The sequence below is a fragment of the Alnus glutinosa genome, chromosome 7 (assembly GCF_958979055.1).
Source record: "Alnus glutinosa chromosome 7, dhAlnGlut1.1, whole genome shotgun sequence".
Classification (NCBI taxonomy): domain Eukaryota; kingdom Viridiplantae; phylum Streptophyta; class Magnoliopsida; order Fagales; family Betulaceae; genus Alnus; species Alnus glutinosa.
In genome coordinates this window covers 9,302,509-9,320,912 of record NC_084892.1, presented here as the reverse complement: position 1 = coordinate 9,320,912, position 18,404 = coordinate 9,302,509, and the positions used below count along the sequence as shown (strand labels likewise).

Below are 18,404 nucleotides of genomic sequence, written 5' to 3'. Positions count from 1 at the left end.
CTAAGATCAAACCAGGGCCTCATGTTTTCGACAGGCAGGCCCTCCGATCCGAAATAGCAAAGAAATTCCACATTGCCTTGTCTCGCTCCGGCCTACTTGATCAATTAGGAGGCCAGGCGCAATCAACCACGATCTAATAAGTTTAAAACTCATTAATGTCAAAAGTATTCCTGTTGACTCCATCCTCGACCAGTCGACCGCCCAGTCGACGCCATCGTATCATGAATATATATATATATATATATATATATATTAATTATACGTGAATTAACCAAACCCAAGAAATTCCATGCAAACTAGGAAAACAAAAGTTGTCCGAACACGTGTACGGCAAGTATGGCCGGACTAAACGATGAATTTGAAACGCAAGATTCATCATCGTTCATCCACCTGTTCTCATGTCCTTATGTCGTCCGTCAAGTTGTAATCACAATTATGGGAGTAAAGTAATTAATTTGTTGAGAAGTGGGAGGGCGTTTTGGTAACTTCGCGTTTTCCTAGCCTCTTTATAAGAAGTGGACGCACTATGAGGGTGCTGTACATGTAGCTGGAGCAAAAAACAGCTTTCTTCTTGAGGTCTTCTTCTACTCCTACTCCTAGCCTTTCCCTTTTAGTCATTCAAGGTATGGATAATCAAACTATATATATATATATATATTTCCATCTTCTTCTACTCTTCAAATCATATCATGTTACTTTTAACCCATCCATCCTTGAACTATCTATCTATCTATCTTCTCCTACAATAATTACTATCTTGTAGATCTCTCTCTCTCTCTCTCTCTCTCCCTCTCTCCCTCCTGGTCTTCTTCAAATTTTTCTTCTAAAAACCTTTGAAGTACAATAACTACAATTAAGTGTCAATTATGTGACATTTTCTAATATATAATGAACAGTTACTACTTTTGGCATGTCAGTGCAAAGGGAAGACAACTTTATATCGGACCACACATGCATATGTTACATTATCTGGTTTTGCCAATTTGGTGCGGCATATATGCAGCATTATGAGTCTTTCTAAGTGTTGTTTTTGTGGGTGTTTGCTATGTCTTCGTAACAAGCAGCGGCGATCAACATGGAGAAAGGGTTGGCGAGGGCAAAATCCGATCAATTGGTGGCGGAGACGGCAGCGGCGTTTAAGTCACCGCCGTCGAGCGAGGCTGCGGGAGCGGCCTCGGGGGAGAGCGGCGGAAGCCTGTCGAGGAAGTCTAGCAGGCGCATGATGGTGGCATCACCAGGGCGCACTAATGGCAGCAGCAGAAACGCACACATTAGGAAGTCTAGAAGTGCCCAAATGAAGTTTGATTTCGATGAAGTGAGCAGCGGTGCGGCTCTCAGCCGAGCCTCCAGTGCTAGCTTGGGCTTCTCATTCTCCTTTACCGGCTTCACCATGCCTCCCGATGAAATAGCCGACTCCAAGCCATTTAGCGACGATGACATCCGTAAGTCTTTGTTCATTTCTTACATCAATTTGGGTTGAGAAAATTATCTGTGTTTTTATAACATTTAATTTTAGTTTTTATATAAAAAAAATATATATCAATTTAATAGACCAGATTAAAACACCGTCTTCCAAGCCGAGAAAACCTTATCCGACTCAAAATTTGGTCGTCTTTGAGGTCACTAAACATCGGCTACAGCAACTATATATATATCCTTGGTGCTTGCAATGCCACTTGCATTCCACGATTGATTTATTGGGCATTACTATTCTTGCATATGTTGAATTAATAATTCAAGTACTTATCAAAAACATTAAAAAAGTAACAGAAGTGTTTGTTTAATGGTCTTGGGGGGGGGGGGTATTTCGGTCTTTCTATGCTTTGAAAGACAAATTTGGGGAAAGGGAAAGAGAGGTGGAGCAAATGATTGATGTGAGATGATGGGAAAAAGGTGAGGCAAAGGGGGGGGCGGGGGAAGGGGGGCTTCCCAACTTTTATTTCACTCCACAAAATAAACAGAAACTGCCGGTTTATGACTTTAAAAAAGGTTTATAGCGACGTTGGGAAAATGTGATTCCGGTGAGAAATGGCCCCCACTTCCCCCAAAAGGCAACATTTGCCCATCTCTTAATTAACTCATTTCTTGGAAGTTTTGGGTTGAAAAGGAAAAGAGCAAAACATCCGTACGTACTCCTATCAAGGCTCCAAATTTTTACTATATGTATAGTCAATAATCACTTTGTATTTTCCCAATTTAGACTTTTCTAAGAAAAAATTTAGACAATTTAAGAAAGAGAGAGAGAGGGGTCGTGGGTTCACTTACTCGAGAGTCAAGATACATAAGGTTTGCGGTCATTATCTTAAGTTGTTCGAGTTTTAGTAGAAATCCTCTTTTTAGTACGATCTTAAATGTCTCATATGGTTTAAGTGTTGTCTTAATCATATGTATATAAGTTTTTAGGCATCTTACTACTACAAGTCAGTTTTTAAAGATAATTTTTACATGAAGTTTGTATCATTTAATATCAGAACTAATTTCACGTTATGAATTTGAGTAACGGAAGGAGCGATCTATGAAATAAAATGGGCCGTCATTAATGTTAAATTCAAAAACGTAACGATATATTACAATCCCAAATGTCTCGTACACTTAAAACCCTTCCATTCTATTGAAATTTGTATCATCCTCTTTGTATTTTGATGCTTGTTTGGTTGCCGTATTTTGTTGTTGTCTTTTTTTATTTTATTTTATTTTTTTGGGAGAAAAGAGAAAAATACTAAAATAGTGGGAGTTTAGTCATTGGTGCGACACTTTTTGCTGTCAAGGTCGCACTTTCGGAGGTTGATATTAAAAAGACACTGAAGTGTGTGGTGTTTCATTAGTGTGTATAGCTTTTTGTTATTTGGCTTTCAGTTTATTTACCTACCATGACACCAACCCCACCATCCCCCTCTCTCATTCTTTTGTTTTACATATATATCCTCTAAAGTTAACCATCATGGACTGGTTATGCCCTTCTCATGGTTCTAACTTAAATATTTGAAAACTTTTAATTTATAATTCTTGATTTGTTTATTATTTTTATAATTAAATACTCAAAATTTTAAAATTGTTAATTTAAAGTATTTATCTTTCAATTTTTTTTTTTAATTTCAATCATCTGTTAAGATTTATAAATGTTTTTAAAGATTCAAACATAGGTATTTTTGTGAATTCCGTTAAATTCTGACCAACATTTAAATCTTTGATTTTTTTTTTTTCCTAAAAAAAAGAGGGGTATTTTAGAAATTTTGACAAGATTTAACGGAAAATTCTAAAGGAGGGTTGGAATTTTAAAGAATTGAACGATAGATACCATAACTTGACACTTTTTAAAATTTGAATACTTAATTGTAAAAGTGATGAAAGATTAAAGGTTATAAGTGAAGTTTTCTCTAAATATTTTAAAATATTAAAAATGTTATTTAATAGACTCATATACAATAAAAATAACGTATTAGTGAAAATCAGTTTTTAATTTTTATTTTTATAAGTTATTACTGATTCAAAAGCTGACATATCATCTCAATTATGTAAAAGTCGTATAACATTAATTACTTTCATCATAGTTAATATCTTTTTTTTGAACAAATAACATGTGTTATCATTAATGTTGAAAAGACCCGAAAGCATACATCTTGAAATCAGAGGGACAAAACCCCCTACACTCAAAGCCAAAAGGATCTGACTTAAAAAATAGCTGCTTAGGCAGAAACACAAACCCTAAAAGAAACAACATTTGAGCCTCTCTTTACAATAACACACTCTAAAATGAAAAGAGGGTTGATCTAGCTACAAGCCAATAGATATTTCAGTAAAATTTGAAAAATATTAAAGCAGACTGTGACCGGAGAAACAAAGGGAAAAACATAAACAAACAGAAAAACTCAACTCCAGCTGGCGGTAGGGGCTGTCTTCGCTAGAAATCGGTGTGTGTCTCCCAGAATTCGACGGACATGCGTAGATCTGGCATAAAAAATATAAATGAAGGTGAAAGTTCTGAGAGGGCTAGGGGAAGATCAATCACCACCGGTTCTATCGGAGGGAACAAAACTCCACAGCCCTAATAGCTGAGAGAGACCTAACATCCACTGGTTCACACCAGAAATGGACAAAAAATACTCCATAACCCTAAAAAGGCTAGGAGGTAACCACCATCGGGAGGAGGGGGCGTGAAACCTCCCTCCCCGGTAATGGCCCTGTTTAATAACCACCTCCCCTCCCCCTTCCCCTTATTTTTACCTTTCCCAAAAAAATCAACTCAAAACATTCTTAACCTTTTTTACTTTTTATATCATATCAACAATTTTTTATTATTATTTAAATAAAAAAAATTCACTACAAAACAAAAAATTTCTACTTTTCTATATAAATTCTTTCTACTTTATATCAAATCAATCACTTTTTACTCGCACTAAAAAAAAAATTCTCCTTTAAGAGAAGGGGAGGGGAGGGAAAGGAGATTACTAAACGGGCATAAAAATATCCTAAGAAGCCTACTCTCTCTGAAGGAGAGAACCAGAGAGAGTGAGGAGGCTAGGTCATATCATAGTTAACATCTATGTAGATATAAAATATCTATGATATTTCTTACATATGATCTTTCACGTCACACACATGATGAGTCACATAATTATTGTTGAATTGTGTGGTAACGAACAAAAGGAAGTCAAAAGTGGGTCCAAAGACACAATGAGGCTTTGATCTTAGTAACGATTGATAAGGATGATCGGGCCCCATATCTTAGAAATTAACGACTAATAACACCTACTCTCAAATCACCAAGGTGTTCTATTAAAAAAAAAAAAAAAAAAAAAAAAAATCACCATGCTGTTTGAATTGGGATTTCAGCTCTTCGGTGGTAGCCATAGATAGAATTGTCTCTCATATTGTTTCATAATCATAGCTAAAATCACGGAGCCATTGATCACACTAACATTTTCCTTTTTTTCCTTTTACATATTTTCTATGATCACGTAATAATCTTAGAGAGCTTAAAATATAATTAAAATTTTAAATAATCTCATTATTTAATTAAGAGGCAGATTATTCAAATTTAAATTTAGTGAAACATTATAAATAATTGAATATTTTGAAGTAAATTGGGTCGGAACAAACAATATTAATCACTTCATTAATACTTTAACATGTGTGATCCATCTCATATACATGGATTTCACACCAACTGTAAGTGTGTTTACAAAGTGCGTACAAATAACACATCTCCGTACAATAATAGCTTTCCTTTTTTAATACGAGTCATTATATTCCTCACTTTATCTCACTTTTGCCGATATAATACTGATCCAAGGGTTTATTGTCAGTTTCACATCAAAAAAGTGGTATTATGCTGTTTTAATAGCACATGACCATCTAACTCGTGATGATTGCTTAGCATGAAATGAATTTGCAGACATTAACCTTAATTAGCTACGACATGTATGTGATCGCAGCTGAGGATCTTGAAGCTGGGACACGCAACATGAGGTTTCAAGCAGAACCAACGCTGCCAATTTATCTCAAGGTAACAACAATAGTGTTAGGCTGCTAAGCTATGTTATATATATATATATATATCATATATGGAGCTTCTCCTTTACCCTTCTACCGCACGTACCGGTGTTCAAAACTGCATTTGTTTAATATATGCATGGATTGATTGATGTTATACTATGTATTTGGACAGGCCATGATGGAGATTGATTTTGCATCAACGCCCACACATAGAACATACATGATGCATGGCTAGCAATAGCATGGCCAGGTTCAGTCTTGTACAGAGTCTCATCCTATATGATCTTTATGTACAAGACTTTCCAACAATCAAAATCTAGTTCAATCTTCACTCAGCCTTCAACTTTAAACATTTATAACCCATTAATTAAATCAAATGATTGTTACTTTACTAATTATCTCTTTTGTTTTGTAATTATCTCTCCACTATGCTGATATTTAATGCATCCATGGTCTATATAATGGTGTTTTATAGCTCTACTTCATATAGAATGGAAAGATATATGACATGTCATACAGAGATATTATTTTATTTTGAGAGTTAAGAAGAGTGTTTCTTTGGTGGAACTTTTGCTGTATGGTATAGTGTAGACCCCAATGAACCCCGCTACATCGGTTGAGATCTATTCTTGAAATATTCTCCGGTGGTGGCCGGCGCAAAACGCCTTGAAGAGAGTGAGATATCCGTGCCTCAATTACGCATTTTGTATTATTATTTATAATTGTTGTGAGCTTGTTGCAATATTATGCATAAATATTATTATTTTATGAACTGCTAAACCAACAATATGTGACCAATTTACTCTTGTACATTTGGAAATTGCAGTTCACAGATGTGACATACAAGGTAATTCTAAAAGGAATGAGAACAAGTGAGGAGAAGGATATCCTAAATGGCATTACCGGTTCAGTGAATCCTGGGGAGGTTTTGGCATTGATGGGACCTTCAGGAAGTGGAAAGACGACACTCCTAAATCTGCTTGGTGGCAGGTTGAGGCAGCCAACTGTTGGTGGCTCCATTACTTACAATGACCAGCCTTACTCCAAGTTCCTAAAAAGCAGGTCAGAATATAAACTTAGCCTTAATTTGCTTTGTCAAAAGAAAATAATCAATAATTTCTTGCTCTATATTTTCAAAAAGTAAAATATAAATCTTCTGCAGAGCACAGCTAATGCATAACCAGCATGCAGTAATACATAAGTAGTGCAGTTACAAGAATTTCTCAACATTAATAACTCAAAATAAAGGTATTGATCATCAAAACAGTCGGATCAAATGAAAGAGCAGTAACAATGGACACTTTGGATAAAAAAAAATCTTAAGCATAAGGGATTTGGTTAACCTTCTAGGAATCAAAATGGTTTTCCATTAAGAACCTATAAAAGGTTTTACTACTATAAATTTTTTCAAGTTTTATCTCAAGGAACACTAGAATAAGCTTCAGTAGAGGGAATAGGATCCTCTCCAGTCTCCATTTCATGTTCAATATTAGATTTCAAGATCTAATGGTGTAAATGTCCTGACATAATTTAAAATTAAAAATGACTTGTCACCATATGTATCGTTAGATGCAACAGAACATAATCTTGAACATGAAATTGTTCATTTCCATTTCAAATGGTGAGGAGATGTAGGAAACAAAGCTTAAACGTTCATCATGATAACGTGAAACGTGTGGCAGGATAGGATTTGTGACTCAAGACGACGTTCTATTTCCTCACCTAACAGTGAAGGAAACACTGACTTATGCTGCCCTCCTACGACTCCCAAAGACATTGACAAGAGAGCAAAAGGAAAAACGAGCAGTAGATGTAATCTATGAGCTAGGTTTGGAGAGGTAAGCTTACTTCTTTCCCCACTATCATTGAATCTTGGGGTTTCTTTTGTATACAAGTATTAAGCATTGGAGCATTCATTCTATTAGTAAAATTAGAGAATTTTGATATAAATAAGGGGTGCTGAAGCAAACAACCATTAGTTGAGCTTGTTCTTGAAAGCTAATGCAGTAAGAGAAATATGTGCACAGGTGCCAAGACACTATGATTGGTGGCTCCTTTGTTCGTGGAGTGTCAGGTGGAGAGAGGAAGAGAGTCAGTATTGGCAATGAGATCATAATCAACCCGTCCCTTCTGTTTCTTGATGAACCAACCTCTGGCTTGGATTCTACTACTGCTTTAAGGACTGTCCAGATGTTACACGACATTGCAGAGGTAATTTACATTGACGTCCTTAAACAGCTTCATCAGCCTGAACTCTGAAGAAACCATTATTTTCTCTCCTGTACATTTTCAAAGAGTGATCTCTTAGATGCCCAGATCCATGCTGAAATTGAATAGGTTTTAGAATCTACCCTGGAAATTAAAACCAAGCATGTTTCATGTGGAAATTATATCACAAGAAATTTATGGGGCAATGTGATCCTATAAAAGTAATGGCATTGTGTTTAATACCTTGTTCCAAATCTATGGCAGGCTGGAAAAACAGTAGTAACAACAATTCACCAGCCGTCAAGCAGACTCTTCCACAAATTTGACAAGTTAATCCTTCTTGGCAAAGGGAGCTTGCTGTACTTCGGAAAAGCATCAGAAGCATTGGCGTATTTCTCATCCATAGGATGTTCTCCTCTAATTGCCATGAACCCAGCAGAATTCTTGCTAGACCTCGCAAATGGAAACCTACACGATGTCTCAGTACCATCAGAATTAGAGGACAGAGTTCAAACGGAGAATTCAGAGACTGAAACGAGGAACGGGAAACCATCTCCCACAGTAGTGCATGAGGTAAAATAAGTCTTTATCGGTTTTAAAATTACCAACTCAGAAAGACACTAAAAGTAGAAATTTTTGTTCCTTGTAAACTTAAATGTCTATAAATTATCAGAGCATTCAACACGATTCAGGAATAAAAAAGGCTGATCCACCAAAACAACAATTATAGAAGTATCCAGGCAGAGATTCAGACATTTACACGATAACCATGTAGCAAACCCCTTCACCGACACTCCTTGACATGCTCAAAATATATGGCTGCTTCATAGAACAAGTGACCAGAATCACCACCAGTCCAACAAAACAAATGTGACAGTAAAGAACAAAATTCCTAGTAAACCCATAAAGTGGCGGCTGAATGCTGCCTCCAGTAGCACACTGTTTCCCTCTGTAGGAAATGCCCTCAATAAACCTAAGTGCTCAGACCATGTATATGCCCCTGCATAAAATTTGAAGAGGCAAAAAGTGGAATTTAGTTTTCCTCATCTGAAGATCGAATTCCACATAATTGTGAGTGTTGTGCCAGGTGCTACCTGTGGTTCTGCCTAATGAATATTTTATTTAAAAGCAGTATCTGGTGGAGGCCTATGAGACGCGGGTTGCAGAAAAGGAAAAGAAGAAACTTATGGTTCCAATACCCCTGGACGAAGAGGTAAAATCGAAGGTGTCTTCTCCAAAGCGACAATGGGGGGCAAGCTGGTGGGAACAATATTCCATATTGTTTTGGAGGGGAATCAAAGAACGGCGGCATGACTATTTTAGCTTGTTGAGAATCACTCAAGTTCTCTCCACTGCAATTATCTTGGGATTACTCTGGTGGCAGTCTGATAGTAACAGCCAAAAAGACCTGCAAGAACAGGTAAACCATTTTCTTGTTAAAGCATACAAGTTGAGTGACTTCTATGGTACTCAAAACTCTCCTCTACATTCCACCAAATAAACCACAATCACGGTCACTATACCAAACAGATAAACAGCTTTTACGTGTACAAAAAGAGCAATAAGTCGGACATGTATGTCTTCAGAAATAATTGGCTAATTGGCTTTTTATTACACTAGTCCCACTCTTCATTTCATGTTTCTATTCCATAGCTTCTGATAAGGTATCTGTTTATACTCAATACATGTCCTTACCAACTCAATCAAACATTATTTTACCTTTGCAATGTCATATCAGGCATTCAATCCATACTAGGTATTCCTCTCCAGTGCCATCCATAGACCCATTTGTTCTCAGAGCTGAGCTGTTTGTCATTGTGCATAAGATTTCTTCATTTCTCACTTTCTTGTCTAATTATAAAACTACATATTGCCTATGAAGAATGGTTGAAAAGGATGACGGTTAAACATATCAGAGGGTAATCAAAAGGGCAAAAGAAAACAAACCAAGCAAAAAGGAAAGAGGCATTTCTATTTCTTATCTTTTCTAAAGAAGCTATTTAATGCAAGCTGAAGTAAAGATCCGTTCCTAACTTTCCATTTCATGGGAACAATGAGATTCTAAAGTAATAAGATTAAGCTACTCAATGTACTATCTCAAGAAGCCTGGTCAAAAGAACTTTAAATGGTTAAATCGTTTTGCAGTGTAACCATCCTCATGCAAGCATTAACTGTATAGTCTATTCTTGTGCATTTACAGAAATTTTTTTTTTTTTTAGCGAGTAATATATGCAGAAATATTCAATCAAACATAGAGCGTAACCTACCTTCCTTGCAGGCAGGGCTGCTTTTCTTCATTGGTGTCTTCTGGGGATTCTTTCCTGTCTTCACAGCAATCTTCACATTTCCTCAAGAGAGAGCCATGCTGAGCAAGGAACGAGCAGCCGACATGTATAGACTAAGTGCATATTTTGTGGCTAGAACTACAAGCGACCTTCCACTTGACTTGATGTTACCAGTACTATTCCATCTTGTCGTCTATTTTATGGCAGGCTTGAGACGGAGTGCTGGACCCTTTTTCTTAAGCATGCTTACAGTCTTCCTCTGCATCGTGGCAGCTCAGGTATGCCTCCTGTAGCTACTGATTAAGATGACACCATAAATACAATACCGTATGCAATTAAATATGACTAGCTGCAAAACAGGGACTTGGACTAGCTATTGGGGCTACATTGATGGACTTAAAGAGGGCAACAACTCTGGCTTCAGTAACTGTGATGACCTTCATGCTGGCTGGTGGGTTCTTTGTGAAGGTAAGCATGAATGTTTTTTGTCTTTGTGTGTTTTTTTTTTTTTGACATGTCAAGCATGCAAAGTTGGAAGTCAAAATCTGCATTTACTTTCATCTATATAAATAAAGGATCCGCTTCATTGTATCTAAGCCAAAACAACTAATGCTCATCTGATTCGGCATAAAATATTTTCTGTAAAACATTTTTCGTATTTTTTGGTGTTTTGTACGACCGAAAATATTTTGGATTTGAGAAATAAAACTTATTTAGTTTCGAAAAATTATTTACATTTTTAAATTCCGTAAATCATTTTTTGAGATAGACTCGGGTCACCTCCTAGTCACCAGCAAACCATCTCAGACCATCACCGAGTCACCCTCGAGCTACCGTTGGACCACCGCCAGACCACCACCGAGCCACCCTCGTACCACCACCAAGCTACCCTCGAACCACTATCAAGCCACCCCCAAACCACCACTGAACCACTTTCGGACCACCACCAAGCAATTATTTTATATTTATATTTTTATGTTGTGAATAAAAATTGATTTTTATAGGTTAATATGATTGAATGAAAATATAAAAAATATCTTTGATTTTCCTGAAAATATTTTACAATGGAAAACATTTTATGCCGAAACAAACGGAGCCTAAATTTTTCCTTCAAGATGTAATTTGATTAATACTGTATTATATCAAAACAAAAGATGATCTCCTCACCATAAATATTACAGTCCAAGATTCTTAACAAAAATTCTCTCAATTGCTGCTACATGAATCTAAGGGCAGAAATAACAATACATTCTCTACAATTTTACAGAAAGTTCCAATATTCATCTCTTGGATCCGCTATCTATCCTTCAACTACCACACATACAAGCTTCTTCTGAAGGTGCAGTATGAAGACATTACACCCAGCATAAATGGGATGAGACTAGACAATGGTTTGACAGAGGTCTGTGCCCTGGTGGCCATGGTTTTTGGTTACCGTCTTCTGGCATACCTTTCTTTGAGAAGGATGAAGCTCCAATCTGGAGCTTAATAAGTTGCAATCTGCAAAGCAGGAGCTATCTCGTGAAGACCTGAGTGTCAATGAGCAAAAACCATTTGACTTAGTATATGCTAGCAAGGTTCATCGATGAGCAAAAACCATCTCAAATAGATAGCACCAAGAGAATGCTACATGTTTCCACAGGCGTGTAAGTCAATTTCACTTTATGCAGAATTCTCAGATATGTCCTCGGCAAATCTTAAACTCATGTTAACAGGTGGTCTTATTATTAAAAACAGTAGTTTTGTATTAATTGTAATTGACTACAACTTATGTGTAAAAAGTAGACGTGTGTAACCACAATTACTATCTACTACTGGATTTTAGGAATGAATTTTAAAATCCAGTAAATAAGACTGAGGGGAAAATGCAGCAAGGCAAAATTTATCAAATTTTGCATCAGTGTATTACAAGAGTAACCATTTAGACCTATACATAAAAGAATCAGCAATCCGCTACCAAATCAATCAGCAAAAGAGACATAATTATGATGTAGACAACTCCACAATTCTCGTATGCATAGTGTCAGCTTAGCAAAAGCAAATAAGAATTACAGGGCAATCCTGTGAGCCGACATTGATTAAATAGCCATGGCGCGCAAAATACCTCAATTGGCTTCGATGATTGGTGACCTTTCCAGAGAAAAAATAAAATGATAGCAAATTTTCTCATGCCTCAACCTGTTATAGATCGCAGCCATTAGGCAAGCAAGCTATTATTTTGCAGCCAATTGATAATCGGAATCTCATGTTTTCCCCATATGGTATATCATGCCAATGTCCTTAACCAACCAAGTAGTCGAAGGAGGGCAGCATCTAATATTGGAGACTTCTTCTCAAGCCCTGTCAAAGAAAAGATCTAGGCAAATGAGAAGTGCTCGTTGATAAAGATCTTGTTAAAAAATTCAAAAATTTTGACAAAGCTTCCTCCTGGAACTAATCTTATTTGAGCTTCCTTTTCTAGTGTGAGCTTATACCAAGTCAAAACTGTGAGCTTAAATATAAGTAATTAAACTGTGAAAGAGGATCAGCCAGATCATTTCCAGCCATTAACAAGCTAATTCTATTTTGAAAGAGGCCTCTTGCTCACCAATATCAGCAGCTACTCGGTGCGCACACATTACTCCTGAAAAGGCTACAGCTATAACACCTTGTCCTGGAAAGCAGCTATCACCAACACAGTACAGACCATCTATAGCCTGCAGTTTACATAATTGCATGAGCCATAAAATTCAGTATGCTTATAAAACTAGTTACTGAATGACCCACCATAGCTTATAATTAAACTTACTGTTGTATTGAATGGCATTCCAAGCAATCCCTTCGGTGTACTGCGCGGCATTGGTCCATAGGTACCCTTATCACGAGCCAGGAACCGCCTGTGTGTCTTTGGTGTTCCTACCTGCCATGATCATAAACTTCAAATTTACATAATTTTATGAAGAGTTAGGAGTTGCAGAAATCCTATGCAGCCAACTGCATTAAACTGGGGGTGCGAGAAAGTAGCCTAACCAAAGCTACTGTGAGGAGGAAGGGGGGAGAGTAATATATAACCTCGTCATTTTTTTTCCTTGAGCAGACAAACATTTGTGACATAGCAGATTTGCTTGCAACCAAATTTCAATTTTAACCTTTACTTACATATAGCATTCTGCAACTAAAGTTCAGTTTTAAATTAACACATTTTGCAAATTGTTAAACGAATTTTGCAATATTGTTCAGTGGTATGACAGTAAGGCCTATACCTCCATAAAAACAATTGATGACCTCAACCCTGGAAATAGTTTCTTCTCTAATCTGCTTATGATTTCATCTGCTACAAGCTCCTTCTTTGCCTCATAGTCTTTTCGAGGAAGACCCTAGAAAGTAGACCAGCTTTTTCGTTATTTGAAATGTCACATATTTTTTTGAACCCCAGCTAAAATTTAGCAGGTGCTGGGGAAAGAGGACAGAGTGGGAATTAAAGATCCACATAAGACAACCTTTCAATTTAATTTTGACAGTAATATACTTACCTCCCACTCCTCTATGGAAGAAGTGGTAAAAATGTGAAGAATATGACGTCCTTCTGGAGCCAATGATGAATCAAGAACAGTTGGAATGCTTAAAAATATACTTCCATATGGCTCCTCTAATCTTGTCCAGTCATTCTAAAAGAAATTTTGAGTGAAGACAAATTATTAATTTAAAAACACTTATTTGTAGGCCCTCAAAATTTCCAAGCAAATGAAGCTATTGAAAGAACCGAAATACCTCAAGCACAAAATGGTGGCAATCCGTATCTGGTGGCAGGACCTCAGCTTTAACCCCCATGTGAATGGAAAGAAAAGATGGAGCCTTAACATAAAGTTTCTGAAAATTTTCCTCTTCTTTTGGAAGGCATTCTTCTTTTAAGAGTTTTCCTACACAAAATCAAAGTTCAAAGTAATTAAATTATCAGCAAGATAGCTAAGCAAACTGGCACATGAAATAGAAACAAAGCAACAAAGGATCATCATCTATTGGATCTAATGGTGATTTTCACTGCCACATCAGAGAGTGTGAGAGTGAGAATGTGTGCAGTATTTCTCAATGAACATTTAAAAATTCCTTGCCAAAACTAACCAAAAGTATCCCATCTAGTAGCATTTGATATTATGGTTTTGGCAAAGTACTCCCTTCCATCTGACAGCCTAACTCCTACCTACAAAATGCAGAATAAAATAAAATAAGCGACAACACATCCTTGTGACATAGAATGAAGCCTGGATATTAAAGCATCACTTATTTTGAGACTAATGTCAAACTCACAGCCTTGCCCTGCTCAACTATAATGCTAGTCACATTTGCCTTGTAAAATATTTCATTGCCCTGATCAACCAGGCCTTTTGCTAAGGACTTTGCAATTCCACCAACACCACCAACGGGGTAGTTAATCCCACCAAAATGCCTGTCACAAAGAACCTGGGACAAAAAATACATGAAGAAACAAGATAAGAATAAACAGAAAATAGCCTGAAAAGCTAATTTAACAGCTTACCATGCTTGCATTGATCATTGGGGTCTGCAAAGCATTGACTGTGCTCACTATAAAACACTGCAGACACACACACACACACACACACACACACACACACACAAAAAAAAAAAAAAAAAAAAAAATTCAGATGAGATCAATGGGATGAGCCATAGCTATTAAATAGATAATTAAATAGTTGTTTAATAAAAATTATAATAGGATAAAAAAAGTCAATTCAACCCACCTCTGCATCTATGAAAGACAACAACTGGGGATCCTTAATGTACTTACGAGCTATGTCTCCAGCATTTTGAGGCAAATAATAGGCTGCAGAGGACAACATATATTTAAGTCCAAAACTAAGAGATCTGAAACTTTACATGACCACTTAAACAGAAATTATAAATTTGGGAAGCAATCACAGTCAATAGTGTAAAAATAAACAAATACTGGAAATATGTGCCATAGTCCACAAAGAAGGTCCACCAACAGGGTGTTGCGAACAAGGGTCATACACAAATGGTAGGGACTAAAAGTGCAAAGATCTCAACATTAAGGTTCTCAAGTTCAGAACCAACCAAGAAAATAAACATGATGGTAGTACTGCAATGATCTTTAGTTTAATATCACATCTTCATGTAGTGCGGATGAACTTCTATTAAGCTTAATGAAAAATGCGTTTGGCATATTCATAAATTTCAGCAGATAAGTGCAAGTATCAAGTGGCCTAGAGATGCATCTTTCCTTGTCTCAATTACTTTTCCCGCCATTGCTACATAAGAATCTTAATACATACGCACGTGACACTTACTTAGCAATTGATCAAAATTATTGCCCAAGAGATATCCCAACTGGAACTAGTAAGATAAACCAATGCCCAAATAATTTCTACAATTATGACATTGTTTTCCAATTCACAGCTACATAACTAAATCAAGAAAACAATGATTACCAAGTGTCAAGCATTCGAGAGGCTTCTGGAAAAACTGTCCAAAAAGGTAGATTGGCTCCTCAAGTGACTTCAATTCCAATGAGTTCAAAGCATTGAAAATCTACCCAATATGTACACAAGTTCCTTAATATGAGTAATAAATTATAAGTGGAGGCAAGACAGCCAGAGGAAGTTGTGGTCATCGCAATAAAAAAAGACCTTCCACTAATTCAAAAAAAATAAAAATAAAAAAAAAATAAAAACTGAAATAGACCTTCCAACATTCACTGTAGAATTTGAGGATCCCTTCCTTTTCATGGGGAAACTTATCGGTAAGTTCTGCAATGAATTCACTGTATTCTCTGTGCACTTGGATAGAAAGGTTATTGGGTAAATGAAAATGGACAGTAGTTGGATCAGGTATCACCTGCATCTCACATCCAACTGCTGCCAATGCTTGGGTTATCAGATTTAGGTTGCCCTGCCCAGATTTGAGGAACACATCAAGAGTAAGGGTTCTGTGCAGACTACCAACCGAAAAATGGTAGATAATTATTAAGATAACTAGACAAACTACAGTAAAAGGCGCAAAAAAAAAAAAATTTAAAGGAAAAAATAACATCTGCAGTGAAGAAGATCAAGTATATTTTATTATGTAATTTAACTGATAATAACAAGATGGTGCAACCCCATGTACACAATTAAGAAGATTAGAAGTAGATGCTCAAATCATTTGTAATAATAAATAAAGCAAGTGAATGCAATATATATGATACAGGTATCTTTTTAACTTGATTTATTCATATATTGACAAAATGCAGTAAATCTAATGTGTCAAAAAAATCCAACCAAAAGAAAGTTCAATAAATCATACATAAGTTATATAACCCAAAAAAGCATTCAATGTTTATGATTGATGGAAGCAGAATATATTTCCCCCAATTTACAAATACTACATTATCAATATAATAGGAATTAGAGACATAGGATTATTCTAGATGCACAAGTCATATACTGAAGTGTAAGGGAAATTCATGTCCATCACCAACAAGTTGCCTAAAACTAATCTAGTAATATCACTTCTCTCATTTACTTTAGGGTTTTCCAATAGATTGCCTAAGACATAGAGCAATATAGAACAATGCTTGACAGTTAAAAGCTATGACAGTCTCATGAATAAAATTTCCTATGGCAATAATATGTGCTCCATGGTTCTAAAACTTAAACTAAATTACCAGGAATTGATCTAAATCCATGCAACTAATGTTCAACCTCAAATTCCAGCTAACTTGTTCATGGATTTGAAAATTTTAAACTTCCATGAAGTTCCTACTATTGAACATACTAAAACACCAAACATTGTAATCAATAGTAGTATGACTTATGGAATGGTAAGCACTCCCATCAATAAGATACAGGGCGTCAATTCTTCTTGATTGTACCATGTAATGTATTCTAATTTCTTCATATAGACAAATAATAGACTTCCTTTCAACTAAGATAGTTTTTTTATCACAATACAATGGCATTGTCCGAGGTTACGCTAGTTCCCACTTCTCCAAAAATCACTTCACACCATTATGGTTCTTCAAAATCCCATGTTATGATATGAAACAAGTTTTAATTCAATCATCATAAACTCAAAGTTCCTGTTAGTAGTAGCTAATGAGTAAGCGCAATGTACAAAAGAACACAAGGAATCCATGCTAAAACTGACCTTATCACTGAAACCAAACATCACAGAGGACCCAACATCAAACGTATACCCATCCTTCTGGTAATACCCAGAGCTCCCACCAGGTATCACATACTTCTCCAAAACCAGAACCCTAGCTCCCTTCACCGCCAGCTGTGTAGCCGCAACCAACCCTCCAATCCCGGACCCAATAACAATTGCATCATGAGAATTCTCCCTAATCAGCTCTCCTCCACTTTCCTCTCTCTCTACCGCTTTATCTACACTCAACACCGATTTGGACCTTAATACAAAATTCTTATTGCTCCAATTCACCTCGCAAAACCCCAAATTCCCACTACCATGCTTGAAACTATTGGAATTTGGAATTGTCAGGGCACCACCAGAGATAAATTTGCTTTCTAAATTTCTGGGTCTGAAAGTGCCCAACTGTATGGTACTGAAAAACCCTGAAACCATTCTACAGGGCTGGTAATCATTGAGAGCTAGGGTTTGGGCAGACTTAAGAGATAAAACTTTGTTTTTTTGACTTCTGGGTCTGCACCTATTCGATTGTATGGCATAACACTCACCAAAAAACTGAAAATTGTTAAACTCTGAGTTGAAGTCCCAGAGCTTGGAACAAAGGAAACCTGTGGGTTTTTTATTAACAAAGAAGTTGAATTTGTGTTTTGAGTTTGTGGGTCTTATGGTGCCCAACTTTGTGGTACTATGGTGATTGAAAAACTGGGAATTGTGGTTGGCAGGCATAGAAGAAAACCCAAATTGAGGCATGGAAAGTGAGTGGGAGAGTGACATGTTCCTGGGTGTTCGCTTTGGTAAGGGATGGAGGTTTTGGGCTATGGCTGGTTTTTGTTATTATTTCTTCTGTATTAGGATTGATTGGTGAGTTGGTTGCGATTCCACTTCATGATTCCTCAAGGAGATGAGACAAATGGGAAATCATTTTGAGCGAAAATAAGAAAAATTGTTATTCAAAGATTTTGGATAGTGGGGTGCATTGCCTTTTGGGCTTATTTTAGACTTTTTTTAGTTGGCCGTTGGGTTTTGTCGTAGAGCAGTGGTTGTGTCCACTGTCAAGTACGAGGGATGATCGATATCCCTCACGCATGGCAGCAAATAGGTCGGAAAGCATTTTCCTTCTTTTGCCTTTTCTTTTTGTATTTTGGGAAGGACCGTATCTACCACCCCATTCTATAAGTTTATTTTTGTGTCATTTTAATAATAATATAATTTTTAAAATTGTCATTGAACTTTAATATAGACGGACAAGTTTCTTGAATATATATATAT

At 36.5% G+C, this 18,404-nt stretch overlaps 2 protein-coding genes across 3 annotated transcripts; one reads left to right on the top strand and one right to left on the bottom strand.

The window, feature by feature from the left end:
* The first annotated feature begins 539 nt into the window (after window positions 1-539).
* Window positions 540-11,770, top strand: LOC133872368 (ABC transporter G family member 22). 2 transcript variants are annotated; one of them, XM_062309866.1, is made up of 11 exons: window positions 540-623; window positions 1,065-1,442; window positions 5,436-5,506; window positions 6,323-6,558; window positions 7,179-7,334; window positions 7,524-7,707; window positions 7,969-8,277; window positions 8,837-9,124; window positions 9,983-10,267; window positions 10,350-10,457; window positions 11,257-11,770. In XM_062309866.1, the coding sequence occupies exons 2-11, from the start codon at window positions 1,076-1,078 to the stop codon at window positions 11,476-11,478; spliced, it is 2,226 nt and encodes a 741-aa protein (XP_062165850.1). In that variant the 5' UTR covers window positions 540-623; window positions 1,065-1,075; the 3' UTR covers window positions 11,479-11,770. The 2 variants fall into 2 exon arrangements, with proteins under 2 accessions (XP_062165850.1, XP_062165851.1); XM_062309867.1 differs by lacking the exons at window positions 540-623; window positions 1,065-1,442; window positions 5,436-5,506 and adding an exon at window positions 5,952-6,171.
* On the bottom strand, window positions 11,111-18,110 carry LOC133872369 (prolycopene isomerase, chloroplastic). The gene is made up of 14 exons (XM_062309868.1): window positions 17,133-18,110; window positions 15,690-15,896; window positions 15,437-15,536; window positions 14,729-14,811; window positions 14,506-14,562; window positions 14,277-14,429; window positions 14,091-14,169; window positions 13,740-13,888; window positions 13,502-13,636; window positions 13,232-13,345; window positions 12,778-12,888; window positions 12,577-12,685; window positions 12,094-12,329; window positions 11,111-11,518 (listed from the first exon to the last, which is right to left on the bottom strand). Exons 1-13 carry the CDS (start codon window positions 17,907-17,909, stop codon window positions 12,256-12,258), a joined length of 2,148 nt encoding a protein of 715 aa, XP_062165852.1. The 5' UTR covers window positions 17,910-18,110; the 3' UTR covers window positions 11,111-11,518; window positions 12,094-12,255.
* Between the last annotated feature and the right edge of the window lie 294 nt (window positions 18,111-18,404).

Coding starts and splice junctions, on each gene's coding strand:
- LOC133872368 (XM_062309866.1), top strand. CDS start 1,076: ATGGAGAAAGGGTTGGCGAGGGCAAAATCCGATCAATTGGTGGCGGAG. Junction 1,443..5,435: donor ATTTAGCGACGATGACATCC/GTAAGTCTTTGT, acceptor ATGTGATCGCAG/CTGAGGATCTTGAAGCTGGG. Junction 7,708..7,968: donor TGTTACACGACATTGCAGAG/GTAATTTACATT, acceptor AATCTATGGCAG/GCTGGAAAAACAGTAGTAAC.
- LOC133872369 (XM_062309868.1), bottom strand. CDS start 17,909: ATGTCACTCTCCCACTCACTTTCCATGCCTCAATTTGGGTTTTCTTCT. Junction 14,563..14,728: donor TGTCTTTCATAGATGCAGAG/GTGGGTTGAATT, acceptor GTGTGTCTGCAG/TGTTTTATAGTGAGCACAGT. Junction 13,637..13,739: donor GCCACCATTTTGTGCTTGAG/GTATTTCGGTTC, acceptor AATTTCTTTTAG/AATGACTGGACAAGATTAGA.